Genomic DNA, 16437 nt, shown 5'->3' with positions numbered 1-16437 from the left:
TGGAAGACTAATTTAGGTTCCACTAATGTGGAACGTAGAACAAATTATGTCCATTCTTCAGCTTGTTCATCTGTAAAATAGAGCTGATCATGCCCACTCTTCCCTGCCTTTAGATTTGAGTTACTTCCTTTGGCCTAGGTAAGTAAATTCCCCTGATGTTTGGTTGTGCACAAGATAAAACGACAATCCCTCTTTTCTCTGTAGAAAACTATAAAAAGTAGAAGAGGCCTGGACTAAGATCTCCATATACTTTCTGGGACAGAGACCCTGCCCAGATCCAAACATCTAAGGAACTTAAAAGCTAGGCCCAGGGCCCTCTGTTTCCATTTCCTCTACCTTTCCATTCCCACCTGTCTCTGCTCTTTACACAGTGGCTATGGGACACCCTCCACAAAGGAGCAGTTGTAGTAACCCACATCACCCTCCACTCTTGACTGTCCATCAAGAGCAGAAAAAAAGCCCTATATAGGTTCTATCCTTGGATAGTTCCAGTTGGAAAGTTTAAAATATGCAAAGGCAACTTGGAAAACCAAGGGCCTGTATACAAAGCGAATGTTTGCAAAACTCTGAACAAAATCTATGGCCTATGTGTGCATGGCAAGCATTTCTGGTGTTTGTGTGTTTGCCTGCTTGTGTGGGTGATTTTTGTTTTGCACATCTGATAGGTGAGAAATGTGTGGTTAGAGGCAATTCCAGACAGGAAGAAAGGCTGAGAAGAGTGTAGAAATGATCTCTGGTTCCTGGGGCCAAGGGTTCCCAGAGCAAATGGCACTGTGCCACCAGGCCCTACCTAACCCTATGGAAGAATTTCAAAGGTTTCAGCAAGCTTGGCCATGGCTTGCTCTTCAGTTTGTAGGAAACTCTCCCGTCTGCATGTCCTTATCGGTCCTGAAAAGAACCCCTGGCAGCCTTTAGGAGCAAGTACTCCTAACACCCCCTCTCCTCCTTCCCCCGCCCCCCAACAACACACCATCTGTTTTTTAGATTGGGCTTCGGAACCAAATTTGGTGAGTGCCGTCCTCCGGGAGATCCGGTAGCCCTAGCCTCAAAATAAAGCTCCAGGTTAAGCTTCAGCTGTGGGGCCTAAACAGTGGTTTAGGAAAGCAACAGGAGATAGATATTCAGGGAGCAGGGGTCCTCCAGGGCTAGAGGGAGCCTTCTCTTGCCGGCACCCACGCTGCGCCAGCACTTGTTTCTCCAAAGCCACTAGGCGTTAGCGCAGCGGTGAGGGGAGGAGAGAAAAGGAAAGGGAGGGGAGGGAGAAAGGAGGTGGGAAGGCAAGGAGGCCGGCCCGGCGGGGGCGGGACCCGACTCGCAAACTGTTGCATTTGCTCTCCACCTCCCGGCGCCCCCTTGGAGATCCCGGGAAGCCAGCTTGCCGGGAGAGCGGGAGGGTCCGGAGCAAGCCTGGAGGCTGAGGAGGCGACGGAGGGAAAACGACCGAGCTAGCGGCTCCAGTGCCGTGCAGGAGCAGAAGGGACGCACCAAGCCAGCCCCAGCCGGGCTCTGGCGACAGCCAACGCCTCTTGCAGCGCGGCCGCTTCGAAGCCACCGCCCCGGAGCTGCCCTTCCCTCTTCGGTGAAGTTTTTAAAAGCTGCTAGAGACTCAGAGGAAGCGAGGAAAGTGCCGGGTAGGACTGACGGCTGCCTTTGTCCTCCTCCCCACCACCCTGGGCCCCCCCGCCCCTCCCCCCCGCCTCTGGGTCTCCTCTCCGGCAGCTGCCTCTGCCCGCTACTCTCCGCCAGCACCCCCACAACACTCTCCCCGCACCCCACGTCGGCCCAGCGCTGCCAGCCGGAGTTTTTAGAGAGGTAACTCCTTTTGGCTGCGAGCTAGCTGCACGTTGCAAAGAAGGTTCCTGGGAGCCGAGCAACTGGGGAGCGGCTTCAGCACTGCAGCCACGACCTGGCTGGTTAGGCTGCACGTGGGGACGGCCCCGTGGTTCCCCCTGCTCCCTCTCCGCCTCCTTCTGCCTACCCCCAACCCCTAGTGTGGAGCCAGAGATCAAAAGATGAAACGGCAGTCAGGGCTTCAGTAGCCAAAACCAAAACAAACCACAAAAAAACAACTCAGTTCTTATTTGCACCTGTTTCAGTAGACACCGAATTTGGGGGGCAGAGGATTTTGATTTTTCTTTCAAGATTTGAGCATCTTTTGAATCTACCCTTCAAGTATTCAGGAACAGACTGTGAGCCTAGCAGGGCAGATCCTGTCCACCGTGTGTCTTGCTCTGCACGAGACTTTGAGGCTATCAGAGCGCTTTTTGCGTGGTTGTTCCTGCAAGTTTCCTTCCCTGGAGCTTCCCGCAGGTGGGCAGCTAGCTGCACCGACTACCGCATCATCACTGCCTGTTGAACTCTTCTGAACAAGAGAAGGGGAGGCAGGGTACGGAATTAGGTGGAAGATTCAGCCAGGCTCAAGGATGGAGGTGCAGTTAGGGCTGGGGAGGGTCTACCCCCGGCCGCCGTCCAAGACCTATCGAGGAGCTTTCCAGAATCTGTTCCAAAGCGTGCGCGAAGTGATCCAGAACCCGGGCCCCAGGCACCCTGAGGCCGCGAGCGCGGCACCTCCTGGCGCTCGTTTGCAGCAGCAGCAGGAAACCAGCCCCCCGCAGCAGCAGCGGCAGCAGCAACAGCAGGGTGAGGATGGCTCTCCCCAAGCCCAGAGCAGAGGCCCCACAGGCTACCTGGCCCTGGACGAGGAACAGCAGCCTTCACAACAGCAGACAGCCCCGGAGTGCCACCCTGAGAGCGGCTGCGTCCCAGAGCCTGGAGCCGCGGCGGCGGCCAGCAAGGGGCTGCCGCAGCAGCCGCCAGCACCTCCGGACGAGGATGACTCAGCTGCCCCATCCACGTTGTCCCTGCTGGGCCCCACTTTCCCGGGCTTAAGCAGCTGCTCAGCCGACCTTAAAGACATCCTGAGCGAGGCCGGCACCATGCAACTACTTCAGCGACAGCAGCAGGAGGCAGTATGCGAAGGCCGCAGCAGCGGGAGAGCCAGGGAGACCGCTGGGGCTCCCACTTCCTCCAAGGACAGTTACCTAGGGGGCACTTCGACCATATCTGACAGCGCCAAGGAGTTGTGTAAGGCAGTGTCGGTGTCCATGGGCTTGGGTGTGGAGGCGTTGGAGCATCTGAGTCCTGGAGAACAGCTTCGGGGGGATTGCATGTACGCCCCGCTCTTGGGAGGTCCACCCGCTGTGCGTCCTATTCCCTGTGCCCCACTGGGCGAATGCAAAGGTTCCTTGCTGGATGACAGTGCAGACAAGGGCACTGAAGAGCCTGCTGAGTATACCCCTTTCAAGGGAAGTTACACCAAAGGTCTAGAAGGCGAGACCCTGGGCTGCTCTGGCAGCAGCGAAGCAGGGAGCTCCGGGACACTTGAGCTGCCCTCCACTCTATCTCTCTACAAGTCCGGAGCACTGGAGGAGGCCGCATCGTACCAGAGTCGTGACTACTACAACTTTCCTCTGGCCCTGGCCGGGCCGCCGCCCCCTCCGCTTCCTCCCCATCCCCACGCTCGTATCAAGCTGGAGAACCCTCTGGACTACAGCAGCTCCTGGGCGGCCGCGGCAGCGCAGTGCCGCTTTGGAGACCTGGCGAGCCTGCACGGCGGCGGTGCAACGGGACCCGGCTCCGGCTCGCCCTCGGCCGCGGCCGCGTCTTCCTGGCACACTCTCTTCACAGCCGACGAAGGCCAGTTGTATGGGCCGTGTGGTGGGGCCGGCGGCGGCGCAGACGAGGCTGGGGCCATAACCCCCTATGGCTACTCTCGGCCACCTCAGGGGCTGGCGGGCCAGGAAGGCGACTTCCCTGCACCCGATGTGTGGTACCCGGGCGGCGTGGTGAGCAGAGTGCCCTATCCCAGCCCCAGCTGTGTCAAAAGTGAGATGGGCCCTTGGATGGAGAGCTACTCTGGACCTTACGGGGACATGCGGTAAGTTTTTCCTCCCAGAAATGTCACCTTTTGGCCCAGGGCGTACAGTCACTCTTCCCGGAGCGAACCCTCAGAGACCCTGGGGATAGCTCAGCAGGGTTCCATTGGAGGGGCTACTACTCTAAATCTGAAGCTCTCCCAGGGACTCCTGGCTTACCAAAGATTCAACTTGAGCGCCGGGAATCTCTGCTGCACGCCCTGGGTGCTGATGTGTGCCCCTACAGATTCCTCAGCAACTTCCCCAGCCGCTCCAAATCCTCACTACCTCCTGGGACTCCAGGTCCCACAGGTTCCAAACTTAAATCCGATTGCATGGGCCACCTTGAAAAATAAAGCCCTTAAGCCTTTTTCCTCCCCTCCTCAACGTCGGAGAACCTGGATCAGAAATTTGGTCAGTTTCTCCACTTCCAATCTGTTAGAATTTGCCTGCCAGCCTGTGTCGGGTTTCGGCAGATTAAAGGTAAAAAGACTGGCCCAAGCCTTTCTCAACCCCCTCCTCCAAACGAATAGAATGAAATTCCGGTTTAGGGAAAGAAAGTGGTCTCTGGGTCCTGAGGGCCCCTGTGTGAAGGGGTGAATTTCCTTCCCTGAAAGCAACTGGGGACTTGCTCCAGAGTTGGAGGTTGGCAGAGAGAACCCAACCAGGGACCTTTAGAGTACGCAGAGGGTCAACTTTTTTGGTAAAGACTGGGCAGGATTTGCCCTCACAGGTTTCTCAGCGTTGGTTGACTACGTTAAAAGTAGTTGTTTGGGTCCGTTTTCCCTTGTAAAGTGTTTATTTTCTCTGTGGGTTATAACAGATCCACAGCCCCCTGTTTCAGGTTTACATCAGATCTATAAAGGGAAGAATGTTCTTTTAATGAACAATTTAATCAGGCTTCAGTCTAACTTAACTAAAGAGTTGGGAAAAAATTTTTTTTGTAAAGTGTTTCCTTCTATTCCAGTGTGCTCTGAAATCTGCCCTGGGGAGGGATGAGTGGGGTTCTTCATTATATTTCCTCATTTTAAGGACATGTTTGCATTTTAAAACATGCGCTGTTAGCTCTAACAAATTGAGTAAGAACTGTTAGTGACCTATGAGCCATAATCTTACCCCAGAATTTTAATTAAGACATGAGAAAAATGGTAGACAATTTTATCTTGCTTATTAAAAATTCTTCCTCACTACGGTTGTTCAGCGTCTTGGAGACCATGTTGAAGATTTTTTCCCCCAGAAAATTCAGATATTGGTTTATCTGGTGAAGGGGGATGACTTGATTTGGGGAATTAATTCCTCAGGTCAGTCGGGGCCTGGTGTCCCTGTGTACTTGTGTTTTCTGTGTTTCTGTAGCTATTTTCTTTTATCTGTGACATTTCCAAAATTTCTTTGTTAGCCTTAACATCTTTGTTCGGTGACTTAAACCCAACAGTTTGCCTTCTTTCGCTGATGCTTTCATTCTTGGAAAGTCGATAGCATAATATTAGTAAAGAAAGAAAGAGGAAGATAGGATTTCATAAAATATCATTTTTCTGGGCTGTTGAAGAAACAGCTTCTTACTAGGCTTTACATCGTATTAGGTTTTTAATGTTTAGCTTACAGGATTTTCAAAGGGTTCATTTGATATCATCAAAGTGTTTTCCACTTAATTTAGAGTGTTTATTTTTGTACTGGGCTTATACCATAGGATAAAATGTCTTCATTTTATGAGAACAGATTTACTTGGTAGGGTTAACTTTTTTCTAGGGCTGTCACTAGATAGTGAAGCCCTTCTTCTTCTGTAAACTTTTCTGGTTAAGGGGATGTCTAAGGCACTTTTTGACCTACCATGGTGGCAAACCCAGTCCCAGTCACTGGAACTTTCCATCTTTGGCATGCCTCCCCCCACCCCCAACTTACCTAACAAGGAATAAGCTAATGGTTCTGCATATTTATTAAGGGATATGTCTTTGAAGACAAAACTAAAATTCTCAGGGAGTGGCTATAGAGAGCAAAAGGTTCTTCCCATCAGGTAGGCAGCGAGCTTGGTGATTTTATCCCGGGTCTTAATGGAAAAAAAAAAAAAAAACAACAACTTCTCTAGTAGGCAGACTACCATACTTTGATGCCTCCTTGACACTGGGCTTAAATTAATATCAACTAGTGAGAATTAGCAGTACCCTGAGAAAGTCCAAGACTATTTAATCTTCCCTGGTTTATGATTGCTGCACTGGTTATGAGGAGTCTAGTGAAAGGGAAAACAAGTGTTCCTGTCTCTTGGGTTGACAAAGACTTTCCCTTTCTAGGATATATAAAATCCCTGAGTCAGTTTATTGAAAATGAATCAATTTCATTAGACTGCAACCAATCCCAATCTAAAAGTTGATATATTTTCTTACTTTCTCTTTTTTTCCCTTACTCTGTAGGGGCACAATTTGGTGAAAGGCAAGGGGTTTTCAAACCCAGAGCTTCTACCCTCTCTGTATTGCATGCATTATGTGCCAACTTTGAGTTAAAAATCTCAAAATTCTAGACGCTTCCTATAACCTGTTGGGGTCCTCCCTTTTCCTGTTGTGTTTGAGTTTATGCACATTAGTTAGTTGTGTGGAGGGAATTTCGTTAACATCAGTAATGTCTGTATTAACTCTACATTCTTATACATTTACAGTGTTTCTTCTGAGAAAAGGAGAGAGGCCAAAGGTGGTCAGTTTTTTTTTTATTTTTCTTAATTTGGTATGTGGTTTGAACAGAAGGAAAAATAGAAAGTGATTTTGGGGCTTGTGTGCAACCTCGATGATATTTTATGAAGCTGTCTTCTCTCCAAGATCAAACAAGAAAGCTTTGTTAATTGACCACTGGACCACTTGACAGAAGTAGGGCCCCTTATTTTCCAGCAGGCAGCACAATAATATGGCAAACATTTATACTTGGGGACTGGGTCCTTGGGGGAGGGGCATACAGGAATTAGAGTTGGGGTTTAGAGAAATTACCCAGATGCAAAAACAACATTTTAATTTTTCTCATGGTAGTTTGTTCTGGTCTCCATAATAGGTAGTATTTTAGTAGTGCTTTGAAATTGGCAAGTCCTGTCTTTCTCTATTAGTTTTTTCAAAGGCAGTAATTTTATTAATTCCTCTTTCCATCTCCTCTCTGCTCCTCAGTTATCAAACAACTTTTATGACTATCTTATAAGAAGCAGTTTGTCTTGTAAAGCAGAATTTTGCTTTAGGACCAAGACAGACTGATTCTGTCCATAGGCTTTGAGGGTTGGTATACTGGGACGAAGCATCCTATCTCTGTGGTCAGCAAATAGCTGGTGAGGTCTGTCTGGATCCCAATAATCAGAACCTGAGGACAAAATAGCCACACTGAATGGCACCCCATTTGGAAATATCCGCAGGATGTAGCCCTCTGGCTTGTCTACAGCTCAGCCCAGCCAAAGATTAACATCGGTGAGAGAGATTTTTGTAGAAGTTTGCAACCTTCCAGTGCAGAATCACTTTGGGGTGCTTTCTTGCCACTGTTAATATTACATCATCAGACTTTCATTCTTTGAGCTGTTAACTCTGAAATAATGTGTTGGATTTGCTGGCACATTTAATTTTCTTTGTTAAGTGTTTTTCCTCTCTATAATAATTTTCTCATCTGGTGTACACATATAGCATTTAAAACAAATAATTCCTTGGTCTCTTGATTCATACATGTACTGTGGCTGTTCTTGGTGGGATTATGTGAGTTTGAGTTAGGGACATGGACAATTTTATTACTTTTTTAATGGTGATATCAAGAACACCAGTTTCATTTAAAAACCCGCACAAGCAGGGAGCAGAGTGTGGGCTGGGTGCGGCAAAGCAAGGGCCTTATTTTATAGCCAGACCTGAAATCATGATTCTGAAAAATAAAAAGCAAACAGAAAAATCAAGTTTTGTGAGGTCGGTTGGAGAGGGAAAAGGAAATCTCTCCCCACCCCGAACCTCCACCATTTTCTCTTTGTCTGCAGCTTCCTCAAGTGCTGCCTGTCCCTGATTTTCTTTTAGTTCACTCCTTTCATGCTTTTGACATTGAAATATAGACTCTTCTTTCCACTTTTCAGGATATTTTTCTCATTACACCTGTGGCATGCTCTTAAAGAATTTCTTTGAACAAATATCTGGAGAATAACAGATCAGATCAACACCAGCACCTCTCTCTTAAGACTAGATGACATGAGGGGATTGCAAAATGAATAGCCAAGCTTTTTAACCTTGAGATTAGAAGCCTGATTCAACAGTTGCTGAGGGAGCTAAACAAGGTGGCTTGAGGTCTTGGCAATTTAATAAAGTATTTTGCCGGCTGCTGGCTCTGTCTCTGTCTTTATCTCTGACTCTTTCCGTCTACTGGCCATGTTAGCAACCTTCTCTCAGAAACTGAGAGTACCTGGACCCTCTCCCTTCCCAGACACCTCTGTCTGGGTCCGACCTCAGCAGCACTATCACAAGCAGTAACTAATCTGCATATGAGGGTGCTCGCTGGAAGTGTCCAGTGCAGCTAATCTGTTCAGGTTACGTGAAAATTAATCATTTGAAAAGAAAGAAGAATATTGAAGAGAGTATTCTACCTCAGATTTCCCCTGACAGCTTTTTATCAAGTTCTGGAATGTTAAATTCAGAGTAAGTTATCCTCGGTTTAAACACAGAGCTGACTTTTTTTATAAATTGCTTGTGAAGTTCTGTGCGGTTACCAGCATTGGTTGCCCTTCATCGTATGGAAGAGAATTATGAAATCCATATTTACATAGAACTTTTTTCACAAAAAAAAAGATCCAGCTTTTTCAGTTTGTTCACTGCACTTATGTAAGTTTGAGTAGACCAGGAGGGTGTTTAGTGATCACCCCTTTGCTAGTTGAGGGAGCGGAAATAGTTGCATTTTATATTTTGTTTACCATGTGGGGAAACCTCTCTAGATCAGTACTCCTAGCTTTTTCTTCGTGAAGCTTCTCATCTGACAGATAATGCTTTAGATTGTTGCTCGGTAAGGGCTACTCTCAGTGGCTGCTACGTAGAGATGATAGTCCATGAATTATTATTTTCACACTCCTGAGAGGTGCCACCCCTTCTCTCTCACACAGATTCCAGCTGGCAACCTGCGGGCCACATCAGGGTGGAGGGTGGTATATCTAAATAAATTTATAGCATTAAAGCGCTGGTCACTTGAGAATCCTGTCAATTTAGATTACTTAATACCTAAGTTTTGTTTTTTTAATAACAGCTTTATTGAGACATAATTCACAATCCATATAATTCAACCATTTAAAGTGTATAGTCCAATGGTTTTCAGTATATTTAGAGTTGTGCGACCATTACCACAATCAATTTTAGAACATTTTAATCACCCCCAAAAGAAACTCTGCAACCCTTAGCAGTCATTCCCCAGTACTCCCCCAATCCTGAGCAACCACTAATATACTTTCTGTCTCTATGATTTGCTTATTCTAATACTTTTTTATAAATGGAATCATGCAATATGTAGTCTTTTGTGACTAGCGTCTTTCACATAAAATAATGTTTTCAAGGTGCATCCATGTTAAAGCACATATCAATACTTCATTATTTTTTATAGCTTAAAATGTTCTATTATATGGATATAACACATTCTATCTATCCATTTATGAGTTTGTGGACATTAGGGTTGGGTTTTCTCCACCTTTTGGCTATTATGACTAATACTGTTATGAACATTCATGTACAAGTTTTTTTGTGGACATATATTTTCAGTTCTTTCGACTGTGTACCTAGGAGTGAAATTTCTGGATTATATGGTACCTCTGTGTTTAAGCTTTTGAGGAACTTCCAAACAGTTTTGAAAATTGGCTACATTGTTTTATAATCCCACTAGTGATGTATGAGGGTTCCATCTCTTCCACATCCTTGACAACACTTGTTATTGTCTGTCTTTTAGATTATAGCTATCCTAGTGGGTATGATGTGATATCTCATTGTGATTTTGATTTGCATTTCCCTAATGACTAGTAATGTTGAGCATCTTTTCGTGTGTTTATTGGCTGTTTGTATATCTTTTTCTTTCTTTTTTTTTTTTTTTTTTTTTTTGAAAAAGAGCCATTCAGATCCTTTGCTCATGTTTAGGTTGGGTTATTTGTCATTTTTATTATTGAGTTTTAAAACTTCTTTATATGTTCTGGATACAAGCCTTTTACAAATATTCAACAGATTGTGATTTGTGAATGTTTTTTCACATTCTGTGGGGTTTCTTTTACTTTTTTTCACTTTCTTGATGGTATCCATTGAAGCACAAAAGTTTATAAGTTTGATGAAGTCCAATTTATCTATTTTTTTTCTTTTTTTGGATTATGATTTTGGTGTCATATCTAAGAAGGATTTGCCTAATTAAGGGTCACAAAGCATCACACCTGTGTTTCCTTCTAAGACTGTAATAGTTTTAGCTGTTTATGTTTAGGTCTTTGATCAATTTTAACATAATGTTTATATATGATGTGAGGTAGGAGCCCAGCTTCATTCTTTTGCATGTAGCTATCCAGTCATCATGGCATCATTTGTTGAATTTTTACCCATTTAACTGTCTCTTCCCCCTTTGTGTAAAATCAGTTGACCATAAATGTGAGGGCTTATTTCTGGACTCTCAACTATATTCCATTGATCTATATGTCTGTCCTTATTCCAGGACCATACTGTCTTGATTATTATAGGTTTTTAATAAGCTTTTAAATGAAGAAGAGTGAATTCTTTTTCAAGATTGCTTTGGCTACTGTTGAGTCCCTTGAATTTTCATATGAATTGGGATGAGCTTGTCAATTTCTACAAACATGTCAGCTGGGATTCTGGTAGGGACTGTTGAATCTGTAGACCAATTTGGGGAGTATTGCCATCTTAACAGTGTTAAGCCTTCTGATCCATGAACATAGGATGTCTTTTTATTTATTTTGGTCACCTTTACTTTTTTCAACAATGTTTTGTAGTTTTCAGAGCATAAATTTATTCCTAAGTATTTTATTTTTTGATACTATTATAAATGGGATTTTCTTGATTTTCTTTTCAGATTGTTCATTGCTAGTATATGGAAATATAATTGATTTTTGTATATTGATCTTGCATCCTGCAACCTTGTTGAAAGTACCTGAGTTTTGAATATCTCTGGGACTTAAGGGACAGAGGGTTTCTGCTGCTCCCCTGAAAGTGAAAACACACTTCATTTCATCCTGTATTAATGCTGCATAGTGACACTGTTGTCAGTTTTACTCAGCTGTGAATTGGAACTACTAATGCCATTTCCTTCCTGGATGAAGAGGAGAATATTTATAAATTTTCATCTCTTTAAAAAATAGCAGGAAAGAGGCCTAATAAGTTTTATGCAGTTAATAATCTTTTTTTTTTTTTTTTTTTTTTTTTTAGAATTTCGATTTGGGAGCTATTAGCAAGGGGCTAAGGAATAATAATCATTTCTATATAGAAAACTAACATGAATAGGTAACAAATATAAACTAGGCTACAGAAATCACTAGCTATATTTGGCTTATGTTTTGGTTTGCATAAGCAGCTGAAGTCATAATTTTATGTTTTTATATGTTGTCCTTTGGGTAAAGTAAATGCCAACAATGCTCCTTCTGGGGTGTATTTCTAGATGGGGAAATGGTCCATTTACTCTCATATAATTTAAGCTTCTTTTTAGGGATGTCCTCCATAACCATGAAGCAAAGATAAAATTCACCTATACAGACACTGAACTTTGGCTTCATTACCCCTCTACACTAAGGGTCATAGTTAATCAGCTACAGTTGTGTGTCTGGATAATGGTAAGTGAACTACAGGCCACCTGGCAAAAGGTCCTATTGTAACCTAATAGCTGGCTTTAGAGATTACCCTAATAAAGTGATTTTTCAGAAAGAATCTATACATGAACCACTTCTCATTAAGCACCTGCTATGCGGCCAGCATGTACAAGGAAGAGATCAGGGGAAAGGGGACATAATTCAGAGAGAATCTTCTTCTTTCAAGGAGCTTATAGCCACTTTTTTAAAAACCCATAAAGGCAGCACCACACCACAATGCCATGATGCCAGTATGACAACATGCTGGATTGCATGGTATGAATTTTTTAAATGTATGCATTCCAAAAGGAAATGGATCAATATAGGCTGACATGGCCAGCAGTATTACCTGTGGCTGCCTCTAATCCTTCATGAAGTAGGTGGGAGCATGACTGAACTCAAGCAGTCAATTACAGATCCTGATGGATATTTCAAACAATAGGAGGTGATACCTCTGGAAAGACAATAAAGAGTGAACCGGAGCAAAGAGTTGATATCTATTTCTGATTATTCAATAATGCCACCCCATTCAAGTTAGTTACTAGTTCCTTCCTTGGTTTCTTTGGCTATATCATTGCACTTGTTGGGATCATGTTTTTGATGTCTTTGACTTGATGAGTCTGCAGTAATGTGAGTATTGAATTATTATAAAATTGAGGGCGATTAATGGGTCTTAGTTTGGCGTAAGAGCAAATGAAGATGCCCAGTGTGGTAATCAGATCAAGAATTATTTTTCTGTTCTCAAAGTTTCTATCAATCCTAGTAGCTTGCTTTGAGGTTCTACATAAATGGGGTTTCAGAGTGTTGATTAATGGAGAAAAGTGATAAGCACAAATCAAACAATTCAGGGAGTAAGGGGACAAATGACATTCTTATAAGGGCTTTGTTGAATTAAACGATTTAGCTTTCTGAAATGGCCCTCCTAATCATGGGCTCTGTTCTTTTCAGGTTAAGTAGGTTCCTTGCTTGTGGAAGTGTACTCCCACTATCTGGCCGCTTGGGGGACCACAAGTGTCCCGTGGCAGGATTTCCCTAACAGTGATCAGCCTCCTTTGGTGGTTTCAACACACAGCCAAGGCCCTATCACAGGATTACTTGAGCCAGAACTGCCTAGCACCAGACAGTAAATAAGCTACCGTAGTACTTAATGTTTCATCTGGGATGTTCTTTCCCGAAGTGCCAAACGTTTTTAGTGCCAAATATTTTGACTCCTTGATACCTTTTTTTTGCATGTGGAACAGGGAACAGTGACATTGGATATATTCCAGTAGCACTGTACAGTTTATCAACTATTTCATATGCCATTATTGCATTTCATTCTCATTTCTACCCTGTACAAGCAGAAAATGTTTAGAGTATTATGATACTGTTTGTACTATTATAATATTATAGCCATTATAAACATTATACTCAGAGAGGTTAGGTAACATGTCTGCAGTCAAACAGTGTCATAGTGATAGAGCTAGGATTTCAGTCCCACTCTTTCTTCTCCAAATCATGTGTTCCTGCTTTTATCCCACAGCTCTTTTTTACCTCATAGATAGGAAAAATGAGAGTCAGAGAGGCAAAAGAACGACACTGGTATTAATAATAGAAATTGGTGAAGCTCTTAAGACTCCTAGGTCTCTTATCCACCCACCAGACTGATGGATTGGGTTGTGTGGGAGATGTGGGTGTCAATAACGTTGCCATTCTATTTTACAGACTGCATTTATTCTACAAGTACTTATTGAGCACCTACTATACTGTACTAGCCACAGATGATGTAGCAATGTACAAGGCAGACAAAAATCCCTCCTTGGAGCTGACAGTTTAGTGAGAAGAGACATGTAGAATATATCAGAGGGTAAAAAGTATTGTGGACAATAGCTTAGCAGACTACGACGGATAGAAGTTGAAGGTGGAAGGGAATATTTTATATGTGTTGGTCAGGGAAAGCCTTACTGAGAAGGTGACATTTGAGAAGTGACCTGAAGGAAATGAAGAAGTGAGCCATATGGATATCTGGGGTAGAATATTCCAGGCACAGGAAACCACAGGCACAAAGAGCCTGAGGCAGGGGCACACTTGGTGGAGGACACAAGGAGACCCATATGGCTGGTTTAAGTAAGTAGAGAGCGATAGGAGTGAGATCAGAGTTAATGTGGGGCATCACAGGCCTTCCTTAGGACTTTGGTTTTTACTTTGAGATGGAGAGTATTGGAAAGTTTTGAGCGGAGTAACACAATCTGACTTACATTTCAGCAGGATCCCTCTTCATCATAACATCTGTCACTCTCTGATATATTATACATTTGTATATTTACTTACTGTCTGTGTGGAGAAGAAACTGCGGGAACAAGGGGGAAGCAGGGAGGTGGGGCTACTGCAGGGATCCAGGTGAGAGGTGATGCTGGCTCAGACTAAGGTGGTACTGGCAAGAGAAGATAGGAAGTGGCTAGATTCTGGATGTGTTTTGATAGTACAGCAACAGCATTTACTGACAGATTGGATATTCGTTGTGATAAAATAGAGAGGAGACCAGGATGATTGCCAAATTTTTGGTCTGAGCAACTGGAAAAATGAGATTGCTGTTTACTAAGACGGTGAAGATTGTATGTAGAGCAGGTGCCTGGAGCAGGGTAGGAATCAAGAGTTTGATTTTGGCTTCATAAAACGTGTTGGGGAGGAGTCCATCCTTCTTGATGTTGTGGAATAATTTCTGCAGGATAGGCACCAGTTCTTCTTTGTAGGTGTGGTAAAATTCGGGTGTGAAACCGTCTGGTCCGGGACTTTTCTTTTTTGGAATGTTTTTTATTGCTGTTTCAATTTCAGTACTTGATATTGGTCTGTTCGGGAATTCTGTTTCTTCCTGATTGAGCCTAGGGAGGCTGTGTGTTTCTAAGAATTTTTCCATTTCCTCCACATTTTCAAGTTTACGTGCATAGATGTTTTTATTGTATTCATAGATGATATTTTGTATTTCTGTGGTATCAGTTGTAATTTCTCCTTTTTCGTTCCTGATGGAGCTTATTAGAGTTTTTTCTTTTCTGTTTTTCGTGAGTTTAGCCAGGGGTGTGTCAATTTTGTTTACTTTTTCAAAGAACCAACTTTTTTTTTTATTAATCTTTTGTATAGTTTCCCTGTTGCCAATTTCATTAAGCTCTGATTTGATCTTAATAATTTCCCTTCTTCTGCTGGGTTTGGGGTTGGTCTGTTCTTCTTTTTCCAGTTCTTTGAGTCGATTCATTAGGTTGTCTGTTTGTGATCTTTTTGACTTTTGGATATAAGCGTTTATGGAGATAAACTTTCCTCTCAGGACTGCTTTGGCTGTGTCCCACAGATTTTGGTAACTTGTGTCACCTTTGTCATTTAGTTCAAAGAAACTTTTGATTTCCATTTTTATTTCATCATTTATGAAGGAATCGTTCAGCAGGGAGTTGTTTAATTTCCATGACTTTGTATAGAGATGAGAGTTTCTACTGGGGTTGATTTCTGTTTTTATTGCACTGTGATCTGAGAAGATGCATGGTATGATTTCTATTTTTTTAAATTTTTTGAGGCATTCTTTGTGTCCTAGAATATGGTCTATCTTAGAGAATGTCCCACGAGCTGCTGAGAAGAACGTATATTCTGTGGTTTTTGGGTAGAATGTCCCGTAAATGTCAGTCAGGCCCATTTGTTCTGGGGTTCTGTTTAAGTCCATAATTTCTTTGTTAATTTTCTGTTTGGAGGATCTGTCCTGTGCTATCAGTGGGGTGTTGAAGTCTCCGACTATAATGGTGTTGCTGTTCATCAAATTATTTCGGTTAAGTAAAGTTTGATTTATGAATCTGGGTGCACCTAGATTGGGTGCATACATATTTAGAAATGTTATGTCTTCTTGTTGAACTGTACCCTTCACCATTATATGGTGGCCCTCTTTGTCTTTCATTACTTTTGTTGATTTAAAAACTAAGTTTTCTGAGATCAAAACTGCTACACCAGCCTTCTTTTGGCTTCCACTTGCTTGAAATATTGTTTTCCACCCCTTCACCTTGAGTCTAAATGCATCCTTGCAGGTTAGATGCGTTTCCTGAAGACAGCAGATACCTGGCTTGTATTTTTTTATCCATTCAGCCAGCCTGTGTCTCTTGAGAGGTGAGTTCAAGCCATTCACATTTATTGAAAGAACTGATAAATGGGGTAAATTGTTCATCAAACTGTTGAGTTGCTTTTTGTTGCTTTGTTTTCTCTCTTGAGCCATTGTGGGATTCTGGATGTATAAAGTTTGAGTTATCCAGTGAACATCATGATGGCTTCTTCTCAGTTAGTTTTCATGCATTGCCCTTAGCTTTCCTGTTCTCCAAGGAGATTAAGAGGGACCTTAGAGATCATCTAGACTGCCAGTGCTTTCTTCCCCTCTCCCTTTTTACTTTATAGAGGCCTAGAGAAGGGTAGGGACTTGTCCACGGTGAAACGAGCTGGCAGTAGAACTAGGGCACAAACTCAGTTCTCTTGGGTTCCAACTCAGTGGTTCTTTTCTCAGTGTTACTATGAGGCCTCATTTAGGGGAGAGAGTGGGACTTTCCTTCTTGTCCAAACCTTAAACCAGGTAATTAAACTAAACAGTAAATCAAAAACTGAAAAATCACACAAATTGGCTGCAACCCCCAGTCAAACTGAAATATTTTTATTATGTTTTTACTGAACCACACACAAAAATAATTTATCGCAGAAAAACTCAGTAAGTGGACTTTTAAA

At 43.3% G+C, this 16437-nt stretch overlaps 1 protein-coding gene across 1 annotated transcript in view; it reads left to right on the top strand.

Moving 5' to 3' along the window:
• Window positions 1–2423: 2423 nt before the first annotated feature.
• AR (androgen receptor) overlaps window positions 2424–16437 on the top strand; it is a 163571-nt gene continuing 149557 nt past the window's right edge. The window contains exon 1 of the mRNA XM_012643906.1: window positions 2424–3937. Coding sequence (XP_012499360.1) covers window positions 2424–3937 — 1514 coding nt within the window. The remainder of the gene's footprint in view (window positions 3938–16437) is intronic.

Source organism: Propithecus coquereli, unplaced genomic scaffold, assembly GCF_000956105.1.
Source record: "Propithecus coquereli isolate 6110/MARCELLA unplaced genomic scaffold, Pcoq_1.0 Scaffold101, whole genome shotgun sequence".
NCBI classification, from domain to species: Eukaryota; Metazoa; Chordata; class Mammalia; order Primates; family Indriidae; genus Propithecus; species Propithecus coquereli.
Note: the sequence above shows the minus strand (reverse complement) of the source record. Positions and strands in the feature narration are given on the sequence as shown.